The sequence below is a fragment of the Rhea pennata genome, chromosome 2 (assembly GCF_028389875.1).
Source record: "Rhea pennata isolate bPtePen1 chromosome 2, bPtePen1.pri, whole genome shotgun sequence".
Taxonomy (NCBI): domain Eukaryota; kingdom Metazoa; phylum Chordata; class Aves; order Rheiformes; family Rheidae; genus Rhea; species Rhea pennata.
In genome coordinates, this window is record NC_084664.1 from 107,930,281 (window position 1) to 107,954,602 (window position 24,322).

The 24,322-nt window shown below is 37.8% G+C and overlaps 1 protein-coding gene across 1 annotated transcript; it reads left to right on the forward strand.

Annotated features, from left to right (window-relative positions):
- Nucleotides 1-81: 81 nt before the first annotated feature.
- FAM210A (family with sequence similarity 210 member A) lies at nt 82-21,884 on the forward strand. Its single transcript, XM_062570079.1, has 5 exons — nt 82-274; nt 14,511-14,626; nt 15,908-16,380; nt 18,580-18,691; nt 20,021-21,884. The coding sequence occupies exons 3-5, from the start codon at nt 15,932-15,934 to the stop codon at nt 20,285-20,287; spliced, it is 828 nt and encodes a 275-aa protein (XP_062426063.1). The 5' UTR covers nt 82-274; nt 14,511-14,626; nt 15,908-15,931; the 3' UTR covers nt 20,288-21,884.
- The last annotated feature ends 2,438 nt before the right edge of the window (nt 21,885-24,322 follow it).

Here is a 24,322-nt window from a genome sequence, read left to right on the forward strand (position 1 = left end):
GGCTCGCTCTGAGGCGGGACCGGACTACGACCCCCAGGAGGCCGCGCGCGGGGAGGGCGGGGCGCGCGTGCGCAGCCGGGCCCCGCTGGGCCTCAAGGTGATGGTGGGGACGGGCGCTGCTGCACGTTGCCCTGACGCGCGCGCGAGGGGGGTGTGGGGGAGGTGAAGGGAGCGAGTGCGCGCGCGGCAGCAGCAGCGGCCGTTGGGTCAACCGCCGCCCGGTGTGTCTCCATGGCTCCGGGCCCGTGAGGAGGAGCAGTGGCTTGACCACAAGGTACCCGCTTGCTGTGGCCGAGGGGGAGGGGCCGCCGCCCGGCAGCGGGCGAAAAGCGGGTGCCGAGGGGGAGGCGGGCCCCTCCCGGAGCCCCTCTGCGCGGCCCTTGCCGGCGGGGGGAGGGCAGCGCCTCGCGGCGGGCTACCCCCCACCCCCCACCCCGGGCTGCGCAGGGGCAGCCGGCCCTTGGGGGGCCGTGGCCTGGCGGCGGGGTGTGGAGGCGGCACGATCCGCCGCCGCCGGGCAGGCTCCCTCGCCGCGCACGGGGTCCCGACCCCGTTTTCGCCCTCGCCGTGGCGCGGCTTTGGGCCAGCTCTGACCTGCGGCCGCTGATGTCCAGGAGGGACGGCCCTCTCAGAGGGGCTGGCCCTGAATGCCTGGTCGGGGCTCCGCGTCTTCCTCCTCACTGCTTTTCCTTCTGAAAAGTCACGGGTCACTTTCTCTTGCGTGAAAAACGCTGGCCGCGAGTCTCTTGACGGTTGTACCGTTAAAGGATCGTAGTAGGCTTGCACTTCCTAGGATGTTTCTCTCCTGAGACAGCTATGTCTGTGTATGTCTTCATTTTTTTAGGCTCTACTGAAGGTATTTGTACAAAGAGTTTCTATAATAAATGTTTTGCGTGTTTCTTGGTCGTTCACTTGTGGCATGTGGCTAGTACAAGCAAAGGGCTCCCTTCCCTAGTAGGGGAGTCTCAAAATCGAGAGATCTCTAAATTTTTGTTCTTCTTATCTGCACATTAGTTGATTTTTATTTCCTTGACCATCTTGAGCCTTCAGCTCTTTCTTCTCTTGTGTTTTGCTGGACAAGCTTTGGAGGCCTCAGAATCCATAGGAGGCAGTGGCCAGCTGAACTAGATGAAATCCTTTCGGGCAACTTGTACAGCTTTAGGGTGTGCATTAGGAATCTGCTGCTGGTAATTAGCCAGGGGAGTTATCCAGGCAATCATGTTATTAAAAGTCATAAGCTTCTGTGTAAGACTGTTTGATCAGACAAGTCATCTCTGACTTTTAGATGGGATGTGGATTAATGCAACTTAATAAACAAAAACATAAAACCTACATGTTCAGTGTCACTCATGTCAATTTCTGAAGTGCTTTCTACAAACTGGCTCCAAAGAGAAACATAAACTTGGAAAGCAGCACACTAAGTGTTGCAGAATCTCTTACTGACCCTAATGGTTAAGCAAACTCTGACTGAGAATGTTGTGCAACTTACCTACACCCCAAGATGTTACTGCTATCATAAGTGTAAACTTTAAAATTTTTCCAAAATTACATGTTAGTTTGGGGAGATACAGGGAGGTGGTTCCTAATTTAGGATATACATTGCTGCTTGTGCCTTTGACTTGCAGCTGCTTCTGTGTGGGAAATGTGTGCACTGAGGCTATGTCCCCACTACCCATCTCCTCCAAAGTAGCTGACAGCGGGTGCTTGTCTCCTTTTCTATTCTGGGCTGTTTGAGGTAAAAGGGACATGACTGGCCTCTATGGCAGGATTGAGAAAGTGTACTCACTGCACTCTGAGAAGTATTTTCATTGAGGGGGAAAAGTAATCATTCAGTGATTTAGGCGGGTGGATATCAGCTGGCTTGCACTTGGCAAAAGCTGAGTAGGCAAATTCAGACTCTAATAGAGTATGTAAGGCATATAAGAAGTTTAAAAACACTTGTCTAGCCATGACTACCTACAAATCTACTTCACAGACCGTAGTAGCTGTCAGGAAAAGATTTGATGTGATTTTTGTTTCTAAAAGGATCCATTTAATTTTGCTGCTGTAGTTGGTTTCTTCTGCCGATAAGCTGACAGCAGCTTTGTTCATATGTATGGAAACAGGTCTGTTTTTGCAAGATGGAGTTCCTGATGCCCCTTAATCTCTGAAACTGGCCTCAGTTTGCATATGTCATGTTCCTAGATGGAGCTCTGATTTCAGTGTTGGTCTTCAGGATAAGAACTCAACTAGCACAATGGCAGAAGCAAAAAGAGTGTAGATTTAAAAAAAAAATGTGAAACTACTGATTGGATTTATAATATTCTTTGCAGTCAATTTTACATGCTGGGAGGAAGATCCAACATAGAGTTCTAATTGGTGTTGATACACTCTAAACCCAAATAGCTAAAGCTGAATGTATTTTGAAAAGTAGATGCTGATACAAATACCACATCAATGAAATTCAGTATTGAGAATGGAATAAAATCACTGAGACCTAGATACAAAATATGATTAAAATCTTCCTGGATGGTGAGAATGCTTGAGAGTTTGATAAAGCAAAAAACACATGTATATGTGTGATTAGTCCAACATGCTATCTTAAGTCAAGAGTTTATTGCTTCAAACCATCAGCAACATTCTGGGTTTTAATGGCTGTTAGCAGGCCAGATTGATTTGTCTAGGTGTGTCAGTTCTCCCACCTTTTTCTTCTGTCTTGCTTAGTAAGCAGGCAGTTCAGAACAGAAATCATCTCTCCTTTAAAGCACTGGGTTTATACAATAGGACTTTGGCCTAGTTGGTTTCTAGACTTTTCTGTAGTGCAAACAGTAACAGTCTGTGTTCTCATGAACTTTGCATTTCCAGGAGATGTATTCCTCATTCTCTCTCTGAACAACTCCAGTCCTTTTTTTCTACCCCATTGCTCAACTCTCCCCCAGTCAGCTTCAAACTAGCTACCATAATATGATTCAACAAAAAGGGAAACTTTTTTGTTATGTTTCCAGAGATGATGCTGCTCCTCCTAAACAAAGGGGTTAAAAGGTCTTGGCTGTTCTTGTGCACCGAAAAATAAAAGTGCAACTTAGGCTGTATATTTCAATCCCGTGGATCTGCTATTTGATCTTGTCCAAAACTGACCTTGACCACATGAACAGCTATTACGTAAACAAATAAAATTAAAGCTGCATAGCAGTGATTGTGGTTCTAGAGAGTTGTAACAGATAATCTTCCTTCTCTAAAAGTACTTGGGTAGTCTGCTCTTACAGCATTGAGTAGGGGGGAGGGAAGAGAACAGTGGTTATACAGTTAAATCCTCGTAAACAAATTATGAGAGACAACAGTAGGGTTTTAGATAGATGAGTTTTGTGGGTTTTGAGTAAACATAAATACCATTACAGCTATTCTGTTCCACTCTTCCATCAGTCATTTTTGGAAGAGACTTACAGAATGTGAAGGCACTTTTATTTTTAACCGTTAAGGTAGTGCTTTGATTCAGGATTTGTCAGTCAGTTAACTCTCTGCTATTCCTAATGTTTTATGGATTTAGAAACTGGTTTTACTAATTGTAAAATTAGTTGACATCTCTTTCTTTTCACTATCCCAGGCCATAGGATAATTCTTTTTGAGGAAGGGATTTTTCTGTATCATTACAAGCCTTGGCTTTTGTTGATCACAACTCTTACAATGAGGTGTCCTTTCAAAGGATGCAGTGTCTCAGTCAAATGATTCTTTTCTCTGAGTACAGTAACATTTTAACTTGAACTTGTCGCTGTTTCTTTCATTTAAGATAGACCTACATCTTTAAAGAGGTTGGTGAACAGCGACTGTATCCTGCCGTTCTTGCATTCTTTTCTGTAATGCTAGTAGATCTTGCTGCTATATATAAAACATTTTGAGATTTGTCTTTAACATTATCTATATTGCTTTGATCTGGTCTTAAAATCAAGAATAGATAACACAGGACTTAGAAAATTAATTTGTTTGCTATTACTTTCCTTGAATGAATCATGTGAGCAAATTTGTTTGGCTTTTGTTTCAAAAATATTTATGTCACAGAATCTGTATTTACAGAGAACTCATTAAAAACTTTTTGAATGAGGAAAATCATACTGCATAGTTTATTTTTATTCTGCAGTGCCGGTATGTATACAGCTCTGCATAGTTTATGGTGCCCCATGACTGTAAATAATAAGGCATTTGAAAGTATTGGACAGCAGAGGTAGGTATGACATTAGATGTATAGTAATTTTAATTTTGAGCCTAACTTCCTATGGTGGTCACCTGAGTTACAAGGGAAAGTAAGGAAGAATGGGCAAGGAGATAATATTAAATAATTTTGACATAGGGGTAGAAATCGCAGAATCTGTGGACATTATATGAAAGTAGTCAAGTAGAAAAAAGAGATCCTATTGCAATGCTTCTGAAAAATAGCTACAACTTAAATTCAGTCTTTAGCAAATGTGAGAGTATGTGTGAGAGAGATATTATGAAAGTCCTAACTGCAGTGAGGTTCCCTCCCTTTCATTTCATGGGTTTTTTGGACACCAGCAAATTTAACCTTGTGACAAAAATCTATAGGAAGTTAATTTTCCTTAGTTCTGTTGTCAAGAATTATTTCCCTTTAAAAAAAATGAAGGACAATATTTGGGATTATACATCCTTCTTGTTTCTTTTTTGCCTGTAAGTATTGCAGCAGAGCATACAAGGGCAAGAATAACTTATTTTCCATAGCTACTAGGAATGATTTTAAAAAGATATTTTAGATACAGCAAGTGCTGCCTGGAAGGTCTTTTTCTGACTATGTATTCTTTCCTAAGCAATAGTAGTAGCAATATGTAGGCCATGAATAGGGCTTATCAGTTTAAGCTGTGTCAGTCATAAGTTTGTGAATTCACAGAGCTCCATATCATGCACATATTGTGATTTTAATAACTATCTAGCACTTAGGGAGGTATCTCATGGTTCACATTCTTCTGTAGGCTTCTCTACCATGTCAGAAGTCTGCTATAACTTCCTAAGATGTCTCATACAAACAGTAGCTCATTATGAAGTTAGATGATTTGGGTAGATGGCACTGGGAGTTAATCCTGAGGACCATATTCATGACTTTGTATTATGTACTCTTTCCTTGACTCTGCAGTTAGAATGTTTTGAGGGCAAAAGGTAATTCCTGTTGTCTTAGAATCATTAGCAATTTTGATAAAATATTACAGGCTGACAGAGACCACCTCCTCTGAAGCTTGTATGGAGTTCACAGACTGACTGTTTCTACATTTGAACAGGCAGGGTTTCTGAATGGTGTGGAATCACTGAGAGCATCCTGTGCCAAGCATGTCTTTTTTCCCCTTGAAGCAAATCTTTAAGCATATTGGTAGAACCAAGTCTACTCACTGTGGCAGCTTTCTCACTATTCATATCCGGTTCTCTAAAAAAAAATCCATGCTACTAAGATGGTTAGAAAATCAAAATACCAAGTTACATTTTTCTCTGTGGTTAATGATGATGATGTAATTTTTCTTAGCATTGCAGCTTCACTTTTATCCTCCTAGTTCATAAAATCTTTTTGTAGACTTCTAGGTTGGAGAAATTAATTCCTAGTTTTAAGAATGGCACTACTATCTGCCTTTCTCACCTTGAAGGCAGTAAATGTTTTTGCCACTATAATCTGATTTCCTTAGGACTCCCAATAGTGGCTCAAAGATTCGGTGCTTTGTGGGAAGGGACAAGGCAGAATGCAGCAGAGAGCCTCATTGACTGGAAGATTCCTGCTGGTACTTAAGGATTGTCTGAGTTATTTTGAGCACCCCTTTGTAAGCAGAAAGGAAGCCATGCAGGGGGTTGGTGGTAGCCTCTTCTAGAACTTCTAGCTTGTTACTTAAGACTTAAGCAGGAGCCTTCCTGAGGTCCTATTATTATTTTTTTTTTCAGAATTCCTTCTGGTCTAAAGTCACTGCTCTATGTATCGATGCTCTTTTAGACACTTTTAGAGCATGTAATTTTGTTCTTTACGTGGGTGGGACATTAGCAATCATGTTCACAAGGCAAAACATGCTGTAGAAAGTACTAAGCTGGGCAAGATCTTTTATCCACTCAGCAATCAAAAATACTGTTCCATATAGACAGGACCTTAGTAACAATAACGCTGTTTTTGTAAGAACAGTCACATTCACTTGTAGAAATGTGGGAAATAGCACTTAAAAAACAATTAGATGAAGAGTGTGTTTTGGAGCATGTGTGTGTTCTGTAAATGTTTTGATCAGCCTCTTCACACATAATTTTTCAAGATTTTCTGATTGATACTACACATATTTCCCCATATGGGCAAGTTTGAATTCACAACAGAGAATTCAGCAATGACTTTTGAATATTTAGTGGCTTTCTGCCAACAGTATTCTGCTGAAAGCTGAACATTTTTTGCTGAATAAATGACAGCTTTGCAATGTTTGAAAATGTAAAATAAATGTAGTGAGGGAATAAAAGAATCTTGAATCTAATGCTTCCACTGTGAATTCTGTTCATATTGAAATTGATATTTTTTGTAGTTTGGAGCTGTTTTATGTATATTACTAGTTTGTAAGGCTGCAGGGTTTTTGGTAAGCACGTTTTCTGAAAGTCTTAGAAGCACTTTTAGTGAATTTGAAAGGTGGAAGACTTGTTAACTTGGAGGGAGTTGTTACTTTAAGTGATTTGGAACAATTTAAATGCAAGACACATGATGTAATAATTACATTACAATTAGTACTGTCCATTGCAGTTGAATTATTGAGGCAGGGACACAGAACTATGAGACAAGACAATGTGCAGGGAGCAAAATGGCATTTATCGTGGCCAGAAAGTAAATGGTTTTGGAAGCCACAGTGCGAGATGAGGTAGAAGGCTGCACAAAGTTGATATTACGGTCTAAATTTAAGTGTATTCCAAATTCTTTTGAAACTTACCTTTTGGCTTTACCTAATTAATACCTTCTAAAATTAGTCAAGAGAGAGTATTTGAATATCTATGCTGTTATTTTATGGTCCGGTCAAAGGCTGAAAGTGTTAGCACAAGTTGTTGTAGAGAAAGTTGCAATATCCTCAATGTGTCTGCATTTTTCATTACTCCTTGCAGGAGTAATGCAAGAGCTGTTTAAATATTATAATCAAAATTTTGTATGTCAATGAAGTCTTGACTAACTGGAAATATTATGAATCCAAAAATGAGCTTGCATACTAGAATCCAAACTGAATTCAAAAATGAGTTTGCAGAGATTTTTGAGCAAGCTAGAGTTCAGTTTTGTCTGTAATCCTTTGACTGTTACTAGTGGCTTTGTTGGTGAAAAGAGATGTGTATGGAAGAGGCAGAGCTTGAGAAAAGAAATATCTGAACCCTGAACATAGAAATAATTATGTTTCTAATGTTTTCCAATGTGTGTTGAAGTGCAGAGTCAGAACTCTTGAGATTTGGCAAAAGTTGAAAGGGGTGAGGAATCTGCCAATTGAAACTTGGATGAATTATCATGGAGACAAGTAAAACTGAAATCATAATCAAGAGAAAAGGTCTTTTGGTGTGAAGGGGAGGTAACTGAATACAAAAATGGAGAAGAATAGTGAAGGTGTCCAGTGATCTTGAGAAAAAGAAATTTGAGAGAGGGGAGTTCATGAGAGATTCTCAAAAATGTTTCAGCGAAGTATAGAAAATTGATCTGTCTTTATTAGTCACCTTTTCTGATTTTTTTTTTCCTCCTAAGGAAATTTCAAGTCATATATAGGAAACTGCTGGCGTTAGGCTTGCGTCTGTAAATTACCTTTTGCTGCCCTTTAGGGTTATTTAGTAGAAACTTCCCACTACTTTGCTGCCCTTTCCCCCCTCCACCATGTTAATGGCCCTCTAGTTGAAAACCCTCTGAGGTTTAAAAAAAAAAATTTTTTTTGAGGGGAATTATTTAATGATACAAGGAAGATACAAGGAAGAAAGAAGATACTAGTGGTTGCCTGGGAAAACATGCAACCAAAGAAGGAAGTAGAAAGGAGGAATGGGAGATTTTGTTTATTATTATAAAGTAGTAAATAGAAGCACAAAATAAGCAGACGAGTACAGTCCCTTCTTTGAACTAACAAAGTGTTTTTTAACCTTTTTTAGTACTGACATTTGCCCAGTTTTTGGAGGATTTGATTAACCTCTAAAAGCATAACTTTCCAGCTTGCTTCTTAACAGTCACTTATGTGTAGAGTGACAAATGGACAGACTCCCCAGTTGAATGGCACTTTGAAAGGCGGGTTGTTTTGTTTGTAGGTCTATCACCTTACCAGTGTTTTTCATATATTTGTTTTTTCCTACTGAGAAAAAAGATGATATGTACAAATTTTTGTAATTGGAAATAGCATGTGTACTGTTGCCCTGTCGCCATTCCCTCCCTGGTTGAACCCTGCTGGTGTAAAGCACCTATTAATTTTTAAACAAAGTAATTCCTTTCTAAGTTGTTAAAAGACTGATATGCTTAGAAAACTGGTTACTTGTGTTAAGATCAATTCTTGGATTTTCCAGGATGATTTTTTTCCCCTGCCCTCAACATCTGCCTTTTATTTTTATGGAGCTGCAACCAATGTAGAAGATCATTCAGCAGATTTACACTTGTTGGGAGGAATGCGTATGGTGAAAAGAGCTGCTAATTAGACCTTTGTATTGTTAGTGTATGAGGTGTATTTATGTAAAAAATCAGTAGAGGGCAGAATGAAACTTCTGAATGAAAGAACCCAGCATAGATCTTCAATACTGCAAAGTCAGAATATGGAGTTAATGAGATAGAATAGCATCAGTCATTAAAAATATATTTCTGGAGAGCAAAAAGCATTGTAAACAACTGTGATGTTTTCTTTTTGAAAAATTAGATAACATTCATACTTTTACATCATGCTCAATAGATGGAAGTTTGAAATGTAATGCCTTTCAAAATAAAGGAAAAGGAGGATACTGCTATCATATTTGATTGGAAGAAGGTTAGCTGTTAAGCCTCCTACTTAGTATTCCAGACTTAACATGTAGACATAGTATGTAGACATAGTATAAGATTATCCTGTTTTATTTACCTTCTGAATCTGAACATTCAGAACTTTTAAAACTCTACAAGAACTCTTCTTCTATTTAAAGCTGCCTTTTTGTTCTGCTTTATATTTCTAATGTTAAAGTATAATAAGATCGTAGTAGTAAAGATTTTTGTGTATGTAGAGACCAGCGTTTATTCTACTTTTGTGATCTCAGTATATTTATTCTACCAGAAATGTATGACCAAGTCTTAATAAGAACAAGAGTAGCTTAGATAAAATAAGGCTAAAAAGGTGGTTGTCTCTTCTGCTCTTGAATCAGTACTGTACTGTAGTAATACAAGAAATTAAAAAGTAATAGCATAGCATTTACTAACTGAAGCGATTGTAGAGATAAGACATGATGGAAGTGGAATGGGGCTAATGTTCTAGGACAATTTGACTACAAGAGTTTATCCTTGCATGGAGTTTCTAGAATATGATTCTGACAAAGATTTTAATAAATTTACCATATTTATTTTGCATTACGATCTTTAGCCTAAAATGTAGGGTGATGGTTATTGGAACTGCCCTGGATGGTTAACAAAGTGGTCACAAAACTTCAAATTACAACCAGTTTCATGGTTTAGAATACATAACAGATTGTTCCAGGGACGCTGGAAACGTAATTAGGGTCAAAATGTGAATTGTGCAAGCTCATTCAGACACTGTTGAGGTACTGATACAGATATTAAAAACTGCAAATACACTACCTTTTCACATCGATAGAAAGTGACAGCATGCCATGCTGAACCATTTCAGTTTCTAGGAGATTTATGGTTAGTTGTATTTAAAATGTGTACCTAACTTTTTTGCAGCCCACGTATGTTCAAATATGTCTGTCTTGTTTTGTTTTATTGTCTTAATATTTGGCAAGGTTTTTTTAAGAATATACTGTCAGTAAGTTCTTGAAAGGAACAAACTTAAGTACGAAAACAAGTTTTAAGGTTTTTAAAAATTATACTTAGTAAAACATTGTAACATAGTCCAGTTTTTTAAGCTTTACTGAATAGCTTATATGAGATTTCTGCATTTTTTATATCATTTTCATGCAAAGGTAAGCTTAAATGGATTTCTGAAAACTTGGTTTGTGTCCTTTCAAAACTGTATTGTATATGCCACACCTAAGCCTCAAAGCTTGCTTGGTTTTACACTAAAAATGACAAGAATGTAAATTAATTTTCTGATTTCATAGAATGGTGCCTTGGGAGTGGAAAAGACTCATGGACTTTGAGTGGGAACTCTCCTGTGGTATAATTAATGTTTTCTTTTTAAATACTAACAGAACAAATGAAACTGTTTTAAAACCATCCATATTTACATAGTGTCCAGAGTGATTCTAATAGAACTAAGATGAGTAAATAAACCAGTATAGTTTGCATAGAATATATCCTCAATTCCCTTAAATGGTTGCTGACCTCTTTTTCAAAAGAGAACTTATATTGAAGTTTTTACCAACTTAAATCTATATCCATTCTCTTTTATTTTTGTTGTTGTTCTCTTTGGTAGCTCAAAATTTGTTAATTGTAACAGGATAATTGTTTTTAAATTACCTTGCGAAAGCTTCATCTATTTCTGGCATGATTTCTCTTTCCTACAGCAGATAGACTGTCCCAGGCTGCACTGTTTTCCACCTATATTGGCCTGCCTTGTTATCTGTGTGTTTTCCAATGATCTTGTGGGTTTTTTGGGGTTTGGTTTTGGTTTTTTTTTGGGGGGGGGGCGTGTTGGTTGGGGGGTTTTTTGTTTTGGGGTTTTTTTTCTTTTGCTTGAATTGTTAGCACATATTCAAAACCATCAGTTCTGTGATAATCATACAGACCCGTTCTGTGGCATGCAGACATTCTGTTGTCCTCAGGAGGAAAAGCAAGTTTAATTTCTACTTCCTGGTAGTCACTGGAATGTAAAAATCTAGCAGAGCAAGAGATTGGATACTCCTGGAGTTCATCAGTTTTATGCCAAAGCTGATCTAAATTAAAACAGAAATACAAAAGTTTCATAAACAAAACTTCTGGCACTGTAACCAGAAGCTGAATTCTACTTTTGTTCAAGAACCCACTAGAGCACTTCCTTTATGTCAGAGGGCTTGTTAATAACTTGTCCTGAGACAGACGTGCCTTCAGAAATTAAATGGATATTCAAGAATCCCAACAAGGAGCATGCCCTGAACAGCAAAGATCTCTTCAGCTCAATTTACAGACAGCTGGAGATACTACCAAATAGTCAGCCAGAATATGACAGCACTGAAGACGAAACCTTACCCCAGAAGTGTTACGTATTGTTTCATATTTTGTCCTAGTACATCTATTGAGTTACTGACCACGTGAGCAGAGAACAGCTATATCTGTTCTTAGACCTCTCCGTGTTGGTATTTTTTTTCTTGTGTCATGAAGACAGACCTAGTACAGAAATTGAAGACACTTGAAATGGATTTTCCCCTCAAAAGAAATATTCCTGTGTCACAGACCACCAGCTTTTCCACCACACTGTTTAAAGTTTCTAGTTTCCTTCCTTTAGCTGCGTCTGCACCATCGTGCAAGAGCAGAATAATTTTGAAATACACTAAAACATTTATTTTGAGAAATAAGTTTTTAAAGTGACTCTGTTCACTTGCAGATAACATTCAGGTTACTGTCCTGACTTTCTTAGAATTTGAGATGTTTTTAACAACTAGAAGTTGCATAGATAATCATAAAACTTGTATAGCTCCAGTAATTTGCTGGGGAAAGTATTGTATTTAGAAAATAATTTTATGTAACAAATCCATAGACTGACACAGTTTCTCTTGCTGCATGTGGAAAGCACATGACACTGGGAACTCCTTTCACTAATCCCAACTTAAAGGACAGATTGCTGCTTTATTCTTATGTTTTGGAAGGGTGAAACAACTACAGTTTCATGTTTGTTGTGAGCTACAGCCACATTAGTGTATTACATTTGTGCACAGTACACATTTGTGTAGTTTGTTCTGTTTAAGATTTTCTTGCAATGTTGAGCCAATTAATTTTAAAAAATTACAATTGACCATCTGCACCCATCTCCTCTTAACAATGTTCATTTCTAATAAATCAATTTACAAAGTATGTGCTACATTAATTTGTTACTTTAATCTGTTATTTTATTCATTTGCTGTCATCTCTGTCATCTCTGCCATCTATTTAATCTCTGTTGTCATCATTATAGACATAACACTTTCTTCCTCTAGGTGCATAGTGATATTCAATAGTAGCATCCTCTCCAACTTGCTGACATTTCAAAAATCTCTCCTTTGTTCATTACGATTTGCAAAGTAAAGCAAGTACCTATAAAATGTATAAGGATCTTCTGGAAATTTACAGCCTTGCTATGAAAAACTTGGTTTTGTTCATTCTTCCAAATGCCAGCACTATCATTTTTGACTCATTTTAACCTTTTTATATATCAAGTATCTAGCAAAAAGCTTTCTAAAGCAGAGAAACAAAAGGTAAGCTGATTCTCATAATAATAACTAGAATCATACTACCATCTATGCCTCTAGGGTTCAGGATCTTTTCAGGATTTACCTGTGACAGTTAGAAGCTTCCCTTTGACTAGCCAGGCCTTGCATCATGGAAGAAATGCTTTAGTTAATGAGTTTTGAGTCTACCTAGTGAGAAAGGAACAAAAAAATGGCATGGTAAGTCTTAGCAGTGAACCTGCTAATGCCCCTACTTCAAAGCCATCAGTGACATTTTGACTATTGTTAAGTTTCATGATACAGTGCACAGTGGTCTTTGCTCACAGAATTCCTTTACCAGTATATTAGCTACTGACTAGTGAGTGTTGAACAGATAGTGATGTCCACCTCTTATTAAGGAGAATTGGCTTAAAATGTAATTTGGCGTTCTGGAAGCCATTTCATATTGTAATGTTCTGCAGTGGTAGCAATTAACCTTATACTTGATACAATATTACCTTTGTGCCATCAAATAGATGCTTGACAGCAAAACCTAGAAGTGGTGCTCTGAGATACGTAATTAGTGGGAAAACTTAGATATAGCAGTTCAGTTTCTTCTTGCATCTTGCCATCAATTTCTGTACACAGGATGATAGTGACAATTCTTACCTCCTTCTAAGACTGTTTGAATCGGAGTGGTCAGCATCATTTCTTCCATGCTCTATGTTGACAGTTTACAAAGCTTGTTTGGAACGGGTATTTTTGGATAGGGTACTATCCACTGAAAGCTAGGTGAATTGTGAGATGCAGTGAAAGTCTGACTCAGGAGTTCCTGAATTCCCACTGATAGTTATCCTTGCTGAGGTTGCTGGCTGGATATTGTGAATGCCGATTTGGGACAAATGCTGAGAATGCGCTGTGCTGCTAGATGGGAGGGGAAAATTACCCTCTGTGGACAGTGTTATTCCCCAGCAATGTACTATAAGTGGTAATGGTTCCTTTTTGCTAGTTTATTGTTATTTCCATAAATCAGTAAGGTGGTTGGTGCAAGACAGTGCAATGGGCAGAAACTGAACCACAGGAATTTTTGCCTGAACATGAGGGGGAATTTCTTCCCTGTGAGAGTGACAGAGCACTGGACCAGGTTGCCCAGACAGCTTGTGGGGTCTCCTTCTCTGGAGATATTCAAGGCCTGCCTGGATGCAACCCTGTCTAACATGCTCTAGGTGACCCTGCTTGAACAGGGGGGGGTTGGACTAGATGATCTCCAGAGGTCCCTTCCAACCTTACTGATTCTGTGATTCTGTGATTGTATGATCTTAACGCTTTTACTTGAATATTAGCATTTTCATATTTTTTTTTTGTTTTGAAAAACAATTGCATTTAAATCTAGGAACACGACAAAAACCTCTGCTTCTCATAAAATCAGAAGTACAACAGGCAGTTTTTACTTCTAGTGAATTCTTACAGGTACCTTGACACAGACTGACTTGCTGAGTGGCAGTACCTCTAATTGATTTACTGCTCTATAAGCAGCAGTACTCCTTGGCTTCCCCTGAGTTTATAATTCATTAGGAGTCAGTAACAGCTTCCTTACGTGAGACAAGAGTTCGCATTTCCTCCACATGAGGCAATACCTCCTCTGTTGATGTGAATTCAACAAAGGTGGGTGCCTGTATTTCACATACAGAATAGAAGAGATTTCCAGGGAGTTCAGAACCATTCCTCCAGTCTTTTCTCCACATCAAGCTTTTCAATTACAGCATAATGATTGTAGCAAATATATCTGGAAAACTAATAGATGGAAATGATCCAACAAGAATGCTTTTGGATTATACAGCTTTTATCACTTGGAAAGAGGCAGTAGTTCACAATTAAGGAACTTAGAGCAACCCAGAAAAACTCTGCCGTTAGCCTACTAGAGTCCAAAGCAGAAATTACTCTGATACCCTTTTCAGGAAGCAAGGTTTCAGGCCATCCGAAAGTCTTCTCAGTACTAGTTTACTGTTCTGTCTGCTTCTGTTTCTCTAAATGTGCCTTTTTTCCTACTTTGACAGAGTCTTCAATATGTTCAAGAAATATTTTTGAAAGGTGGGGAATTAGCAGAAGAAGAAAAAGTTTTCAAAGATCAAAAACTTGTATTTTTTTTTGTATATCTGTAAAGGAATAAGAGGTAAGTATGGGTCTTTTTATTTTTTGAAAATTGTTTATATGTGAAGTATTTATCTTTCTCAACAGTCTAGATGAATTCAGTATCAAAACACCCACTTGACATTTAGCCAAGGCTATTGGTGAAGGGGAAGACAAACATGCAGATGACAGTGGGGTTTGAATTAAACTTGAATGATTTCTAGTTTAGATTAAGAATTGTTATGGTAATAAAAGATCTAAAAACATCAAAAAGATTTGAAAGTTTTAAGGTAACTAACTTAGCTGGCACTTGTTAGACAAAGCAGCCAGTGCTGCTTTTCTTAGAAGGAAGAAAATGTAGTAGTTCTGTAACTTGTAATTGTTGTATAAATTAAAGGAGAAAGAGTTAGTATTGCATTCATTAGTTCGTAGTTTGCCAATCTGTGGAAGAGAACAACTTCTCGATGTCTATACATGCCAATGAAAATTCCTCCCTCTGTTTTGTGGGGAATATGGTTCTTTTGAGCTTCCATAAATAACTGTTAGGTATTCAAAATCAGAAGGATAACAGGGCTGTCTACAGTTTTAAAATACTCTTTTCATTGTAATATTTCTGAGATTATAGTGTAAATTTGTTCTTGTTAATACTTGATATGCAACAGCACCGTCCTCTTTCTTTACAGATATATACTATCAGGCTGTTGTTAGGTTGTTACTGTTAAGACTATTATTTTAGTGTGTGATTTTTTTTCGATTCAGAATATTAAAAAGGACAATAAATCAAAATATGTATTGACATCAAAATTTAGTTTTAATTGTGTTACAGGTACTATTTTCTCTTCAAGAACATCCCGTAATTAGAACAATTTAGTGAGGAAGTACTACATTTATTTAGGCTGGAGGTATCACTCGAACTCTCAGTTGCTACTAAAAGTGAAGCTTCAAGGGTAACTTTTCAGCAGCTGTACCAGATTAAGTAGATGAAAGCAATAATTACCAGTGAACATCTAAACATAGTTTTAGAGGAGCAGAATGAGCATTTTATTTGTGAAGGGCAGTGTGTGTTAAATGAAGGGGCCATTTTAATACTGAAGAAGTGAGATCTGAAATGATTTGCTTAAACCTAGAAAATAAGAAACTGCAAACTTCTATAAAGCAAGATAAGGAAAACCTTTTTTAGAAGTTAGAAGAATTAGCACTACTTGTCCTGGAACAGAAAGCAATTTAAAATTTGAGGATATTTTCAAGTAGTATTGGAGCAATTACAAATAAGATTATTGAAATGGAATTTGTTCACTCTGTCCCTCTTATTTCCTTTCTATAGGAACCTCAGCCACATTTCATCAAAATGCAAAGGAGCATATTACAAACCACATCTCAGCTAGCAAATGGGACATGTTTGTTTTTTTCTCCCACTAATATCTTTCAGTGCTTAAAAGAACAATCAGTCTCATCTAATGTTGGATGCAAAGTGATTTTGGCACTGGGCCCTCCTAAACGATGTCATCATGCAGGTGCAGCGCTGTTTGCTTCAAAGAAAAGTGCATTTTCATCCCAGCCAGCAAACGCTCCTCACAAAGTACCAGAAGAGAGAAATGCTTTGACTTCAGCCAATGTTATGCCCAAGCAGAGCCCTGTAGAATCAGATTCTTCAGACCCTGATCCATTACAAGACAAATCAATTAGTCTTTTCCAGAGATTCAAGAAAACTTTTAAACAGTATGGAAAAGTCATGATTCCAGTGCATCTTTTGACTTCCACTGTATGGTTTGGATCCTTTTACTATGCAGCCATGAAGTAAGTTGATATTTTGTTGCAATGCCCAATACTGCTGTTAAATTGAGGTGACTTTCACAGGTGAAAAGAAAGAATTTCTGCAATATAAATTATTATTACATGTCAGAAACCACCTCTATTTGTAATAGGGAAAGGAGGCTACATTTTTAACTAAAGCCCAAGATTGATATTCAAAATATTATAGGATTCTTGACAGTGTCAAATAACTACTGTTAACATGTGATTATTTCTGTATACCAAATACTATGTTAACATTTGAAGGAATGCAAATCTCCTCAAAATAGACATGGATTTAAACAATATGGAACTGATTAGTAACCTATCACAAGGTAAAGGTAGTGGTTTGCACTTGTGATTTTGAATTGCTGGATGAGGTGTGTAGACAAAGATCCAGGTGTTCTTTTTCATTTTTGGACTTGAAAGGTATAATCACCACTTCCTGCCCTCTAACCTCAGCCTGTCCCTATCACTGGTCTTTCAAGTCTTTCACTTCATTCTGAGCTTTTCACTAGCCATGTAGGGGCTTTCTTCCTTTTCTATTTCTGTTTCCTCTCTTGCTATGCCACTGGAGAAGTTACTACTATAGGCCACACTTTTGAATTGAAAACTAAGTATTTGGCAAAATAAATGTGTATGTATGTGTGTATATACAGAGGGAACTATAAAATGTATATATATATTCATTAATATATATATTTCATAGTTCTAATTTTAGTTTCTTTCAGCTACAGTGTGTGCCAGATGCTGTTTTGGAAAATGGCATTTATTAGAATAAACTACGTCAGCTATGAGCTGTTAGTACAGATGAAAGAAGTTTTATCCATCTGCAAATGGTTTGCAAAATCTAAGTAAATGTTCATCTCTGGATTGCTCTTGTTGTATATTTAATAATAGAAAGCATGCAACAATGGCAGTTTGCGGAGGTAAGGATGTGCCTTTGACATCAGAATGCCTTACCACACAAGTGTTTGTTTTAGTTACTCTAACCAGCTGGCATAATTGCCCTTTCTAGGAGCTATAGATCCAAATGTCATTCTAAATTTAGCTCATATCAGAGGAATAAAGGTCCCGAGCTATTAAAATATTTTGCTTTAGGTGAATCCAAGTTTATGTTTGCATCCAGACTTTTCAGATTGAGTATAGTTTATTCTTGAAATACTTTTGTTAGCTGCTAAAATATATATTTGACAAATGAAAGCAACTGAAATATTTAATTAGAAACTAATTATAACAAAGCTCCAATTTGTTGCACTAGAGGAGCAGCACCTCTTGAAGTGAAAAATAACTTTCAGAATAACTGCTCATGATACAAGATTAAACCATGCTTGTTTATTTAATACCACTGAATAATGCTGTCTTTCAATTTTATTAGATTTTATTTTATTTTATGCTCTTAGGATAGATATCTAGCTTGTAAATTCTAGTAGTTATTAATAACTCATGCCCATTGTTGTTTCTGATAATAGTGATCACATGCACAGAGGACTAAATGCTTAAAATATTTGATAGAAATATTGGATAATAATACAGAATCCATAAAGTGAAGGAATACCATTTTTTTTCCAGGGTTCCTATTGGTTTCCCTGATTTTCAAATAGAAAGAAACTGTGATAGGAGACCCCTTGGCCTATATTGCCTCCTTATATTGACCAAGTAGAACAGATGTGTAAAAGAGCCCTGAAGTCCTGTGAATATAGGAGTCCCTTCCTTTCCCTTGCCAGATTCCATTTTTCTGATGTATTTAAAGGGGTATGAAAGACTCCAGGTTCTAGACTTCTAGGCATGCTGCGTATTAGTCCAAAATTTAAAAAGAAAAGTGTTTTTTTTTTCTTAAAGGCAAAACAGATCTGTTCACATCATGTGTAATCTGCATAACTGGAACTAAAGTAGCTGTCTTCCCACTGCTGTATCTACTTACCTCCAAACACAGGAACCTAGGACTCAAATCATGCTAGTAGTTGCTCAGCCCAACAGTGATAATGTAAACGGCTCGTCTCTAGGGGCAATGCTGAAAAAAGGATTGATTTGCTTATATGACCAAGAATATAAAGCTTGTAAGTATATTGTTTAGAGGGAAAAGACATTTTGCTATCAAATTAGAAAGTTTATATGACTGAATATAAGAATGTAAATGGTACTGTAATTCACTGTTCAAGTTTCAAATACCTCTCTATTCATTTTCATTTTTTTCTTTGATAGAGGAGTGAATGTTGTTCCATTCCTAGAATTGATTGGCTTACCAGACAGCATAGTAAATATCCTGAAAAATTCCCAAAGTGGAAATGCACTAACTGCATATGCATTGTATAAAGTAAGTATAATAATAGCTTGAAAATAAGTTCTAAATCTTGCCTGATGAACTAAACAGGGTTTATTTGTTTAGATCAGAAAGAATTAATGCTGTTTTCTCCTTTTCATAGTTATAAACTTATATTTCAGCATTCATTCTTGTAGTAAAAATAGTCACATGCAAGTTGATACAGCCTCTGTGTAGCTTTAGGGAGCCCATCTGTATTTTTAAAATAACTGTTTCATTTGCTGCCAAATGGTTGTCTGCTCTCAGAGATTCAATTACAATTAAGTTTTTCCTCTATATCCCTTACATATTAACAGGGGTAAAGAGGTAAATTTTAAATACTTTGCGATTTTCAGATAAAAGTACAAGTATTTTTTTTTTTTTTACTTAAGGATTCTTTACTTTGTCTTTCTGCCTTAGTTTTCAATTGTTGTTGAGGACTTTCACTGTCCACTTGGTTCAATTATTTGCAGTCAGGTTTGGGTATCATTTTGGCTTTACATGTGCACGGTCCGTGCATGGGAAACTTTGAACGTGTCAGATGTTATTCAACAAAATGGACTCCTGTCTTCACTTGCAATTTACGTCTTATCTGATTGGTTTCTGAAATATGATGTTCTTATCTGTTACATATAGGAGTTATTTTCGCAAACAAAATGTGAAAGCACTGATTTTTGCTAATTATTCCCATGCCTAAATGAAACCAATATATACATTTGGTTAAATGCAAAGATTTTATTATAGCTGGGAGATCTGGCAGTACTGAAAGAAACTTTCAAGATGGAGAAGTAGTAGAGTAGGCTGCAAAGGAAAGATTTGGCAGGCTTTATCTTTGAAGTTCTGAAAGAATTGGTTAGTCTAATCTATCTGGAATAACAAACTTGGTTCACTAGGTTCAGATTAGCTGATCTGTCAAGGTCTCTTCTAGCTTTAGTTTTCTATACGCAGTTCCTATTTTCAGACCCAAAGTTAAATGCCTATACTCTTGTGAAGTTTGGAGTTTAAAGCATATTCTGTTGTCAGTATTTCCTGTTTGCTTAGATAGTTTAACATTTGCAGGCTGCCTGTTCTGAATTGCATTCTCAGACACCTAATTCTCTTTCCATAAGGGTTTTTTTAAAAGAAAGCGTAATGCCTGCTTCTTTTTTTCAGATGGATACTTTAAATAAAAGGTATGTGTTTCTGGAGAATGTACTGTAAATTAGCTTATTTTCTTATAAATGGAATTCTTAGTATGTGACACTGATACTGGCCAAAATAAGTTTTTAATATTAAAAATACCTTTTGCTAGATAATATTTTCCTGGGTTTTTTTGCATATAATGTGTTCTTTGGTTTCTTTAAGATTGCAACTCCTGCCAGATATACTGTAACTTTAGGAGGAACATCCCTCACTGTCAAATATCTACGTAAGAATGGCTATATGTCCACACCACCACCAGTAAAGGAGTATCTGCAAGACAGAATGGAGGAAACAAAGGATAAAATCACAGAGAAGATGGAGGAAACAAAGGATAAAATCACAGAGAAGATGGAAGAGACAAAGGATAAAATCACAGAGAAGATACAGGAAACCAAAGATAAAGTTTCATTTAAAAAAATAAAGGACTAGGAAAGATGCTTAATTATTGGATATATCAAACTTAGCACTTTAAGCCTTTGAGGCAGGAGATACGAAGTGCACTTCTGAGCTTTCATCTTTTTGTCTGGAGACTACAATTGCTCTGTGGATTAAAAATTTCTGCACGTTCACCAAGGCTAAGGTTCCCTAGGGGAGGGTAATTGCAGCAAAATTTTCATTTATAAAAGCAAAAATGAATCTCAGATTAGAAGTTCATTTGTCCAGTGGTTAATAGTGTCAACACTTCTTCCCCATTTTCCTCCTCAAAAATGAAGATGTTTCTTCTACAAGCCACCTTTCTACTCTTGCCCCATCTTAATGCACAATTATTATTCTGTCAGAATGAATCTTCCATTACAAAAGAATGAAGATTTCTCTACTGGGGAAGATGATGTATTTTGTTTTTTCAGAGTATGTGTAGCCAGGCCTCTTCAGCCATTGTCATCTCTCAACTCAGAGACAGACCATTATCACAGATACTGCACATGAAGGAATCAATGGATTAGCTACTCAGCCTGTATAAATTGTTACTACTACATTGACTTCAGCTGAGCTTTTACAGTTTACAGGTTGAGGATATGAACCTTTCCTGGAAAGTGTCTTAACTTTTCAGAAATCTCTCAACTGAAAGGGATAGGAAGATGAGTTAATCACAATAGCCATATTGCCAGCTATACTTTTTTCCCTAAAGTTGATTTACAATAGAAAGTTATTAAATAAAATGAATCAATTTTATATTCAACTAGATTTTTTTATTACGTTAAAGTTTACAAAACTTCTATTTTATGGTTGTCCTACACCCACAAAAATACTCAAAAGGAGAGGTTTACTTGATTAAGTGGTATACTAAAGGGGCTTTTTTAAAACAAAGTTAGAGCTAAACCCAAAAGTTCCCTCTCCTACCCAAGGATCTCTCAGACTTCAGAACAATTTACCTATACCTTTACCTATACCTGTACCATGCTATAAGCGTAGTTTCTGTGAGACAGTGATCAGCCTACCAGACTTTTTCCTGTAGATGTTCTTAGGACAAGCAAATACTATTATTTGGAGCTGAAGGTTGAAATGCTATGGCAGAGACATAAATGGCTAAAGCTGAAACTGCTCTGTTTGACTGGGCAGCCAAACTTCTTTCCTGTTTTTTTTTTTTTTTTTTTTTCAAATTTAGGCTCAATTAAAGGGTTTTTTTTTTCTATTTCTATTATAGATCTCACTTTCTAATAAATCGGTGCATGCTTATCTTTTTTAACAAGGATTTTTTGCAGGGTGATACAGGGGAGCAACAGGGTTGGACCCTAGGACTTGTAACTGACCAAGATAAAAGAATATAGCTGATCAAATACCAGCTTTGCCCCACTCCTGTGCTTTCTGTCAAGTCATTGAGAGCCTGTTCATGCTTAGATGGGTTGAAATTTGTTAATTGTGCAAGATTGATTACATACTTTTATGCCACTGTCCACATGTCAATAGTAACTGCAATCCAATGCCTACCTCACAGGGATGTTGTGAGGAGTAATCACTGTATGTTCAGTGCCCTGAAGATGTAAAGTGCCATGTTTCTGTTGAATATTATTTAAAAAAAATCTAATTGTGAAGTCTTACGCTGTTGAGATGAGTGCTACAGTCAAATTGGAGTTAATCATTAGATGTTTTTTCCTCCTTCTATTTTAGTGTCTTAAAAAATTTGAAGTAATGCTTAGACACTAAAACTGCTAATTTGCAGTCGTGTATTGCAGCAGAGGTAACTTATCTTACCACCTGAACTGTTGGACTTCCATGCATAAAAGCCTCTTACATAAATCTAGTCCTGCTTAGCCTATGAGTTGATCTGAGTGAGACTTTACTGGACTAGTAATCTGTTATCTTTACAGGCAGGAAAATGGAGTAACCCACCTTGTCTTCTACTTGTTTTCCCTTTCTGGCTACCAGGGATGATGAACCAGACCTTGTCCAGTTTTCTAAGATTGATTCCTGGGCTCATTAATCTTAATACAACGTCAAGGTGTTGCAATGGGGAAGATTCCCTCTACCATGTGGCAACTAACAGCTTGCAAAGAGTATGGCAGGTGTATCAACTTTGAGATTCCTGTCTGTTTTGCTTTTTGTTCTTCTAGCACTGTGGCATATTTGGCTCAAGTCATTGTAATGTTTGAGGAAATTAGGAAACATCTAGGATATATAAAAAAATGATAATTTTGGGGGCTCCATTTCCCAGTCCAAGTCACAGTGTAGTGGATGAGAAGGAAGGTGAACTACAGTGTAGATGCAGGAGCAAGCACAGGGGTCAGGAAACACTTAAAAGAGGTACTTTAATGCTAGCTTCTAGGTATCCCTCTAAATCTAAGCCTCGATTAGCCAGAATTCAGTGCCAATGTGACACTATAATCTAACAATGCTTCTGGCTTAAAACAGTCAAAATAAGGCCTTTGGAAAGCTAGTCTTTAAGCTTAGAGTACAGCCAGTGAGATTGGAATGAATATGAGTGGAACCTATTTGGCAGATCTTAATAAACCAAACTACCAATGTGACGTACTAGGAAGCAGATCACAGAATGGTTGAGATTGGAAGGAGCCTCTGGAGATCATCTAGTCCAACTCCTCTGCTCAAGCAGGGTCACCTACAGCACGTTAGACAGGGTTGCATCCAGGCAGGCTTTGAATATCTCCAGAGAAGGAGACTCCACCACCTCTCTGGGCAACCTGGTCCAGGGCTCCGTCACTCTGACAAGGAAGAAATTCTCCCTCACAGTCAGGCAGAACTTCCTGTGCTTCAATTTCTGCCCATTGCCTCTTGTCCTGTGACACAGGACAACTGAAAAGAGTTTGTCCCCATCCCCTTGACACCCTCCCTTCAGATACACATTGATAAGATCCCCCCTCAGTCTTCTCTTCTCCAGGCTAAACGGGCCCAGCTCTCTCATAAGAGAGAGATGCTGCAGTCCTCTAATCATCCTCATAGCCCTGCGCTGGACTCTCTCCAGTATTGCTTCCTGCTGCATGTATTTTTTTGCCTGAGAATTAACATCAGACAAAAAGCTTTTTTTGGTTTAATGTTGTGTTTTAACTGATTTTTAAAAATCAAAGTGCTACTTAAAAAAAAAAAAAAAGAAAAGAAAAGAAAAAAAAAAGGAGAAGAAAAATCATTACGCCTATTTGCCCTTTTCTTGTCTGAAATTTTCAGGAGCCAGCTTCTCACTGAGATGCAGCACTTCAAAAGCAGTAAAAAAAATCAGACCATGATGTCTCCAGGCTGATACCTGTTAGGCAAAAAAAAAAAAAAAAAAAAAAAAAAAAAAGGGAGAGGAAAAAATTGTTCTCATTCTGTGACTTCTCTGTCAAATTTTCTAACTGGCCTAAGTAGTAAAAGTACAGTGTTTTTTTTTTTTTTTGTTTGTTTGTTTGTTTGTTTGTTTTTTTTTGTCTAAGATAAGAAGCAGCAGGTGCTGTTAAAAGCAAGGAGCAAGGGAAAGTCCTGCACATACTGGCCCTTGCATAGCCCACTTGCCCGGAAGTCCTGCTTCTCTTCTGCTCATGTGGGCCTGTGGTCACCTCAGTTGGCACCAGCCTGCACTCATGGTAGGCTTATAGGTACTGTAAGAGCCCCCCACAGCTGTGGATGAAGGGAACACCCACCTCCTCCAAAGCACCTGCCCTCTCCGTATGACACCTCAAAGTACAGTTTCTTAGTCACAGGATCATTGGTCAGTTCTAGGTGACATGGGCTTTGGGAGAGGGGCTGGGAATCCCCTTGGTGCCTGTGGGGGGGGGGGGTGTCTTTCTTTCTGGCCCCACACATGTTTTTTCTGAAGTTAACCTTTTGTTCTGGTTTTCTTTTTTCATGGACAGTATTGCCTGTGTCTTGCAGCACTATGCAAAACCTAATATCTGCCCCAGGAATAGCACAAGGGCGTCCTGTCACACTGGTCCTGGATGCACAGGCTTCTTGGTGCAGCTCACAGGACTGGGCTCTCCTTCGCACACAGCAGGGAGCTGCACTGACCCGCAGACCAGAAGCTATAGCTTCTTC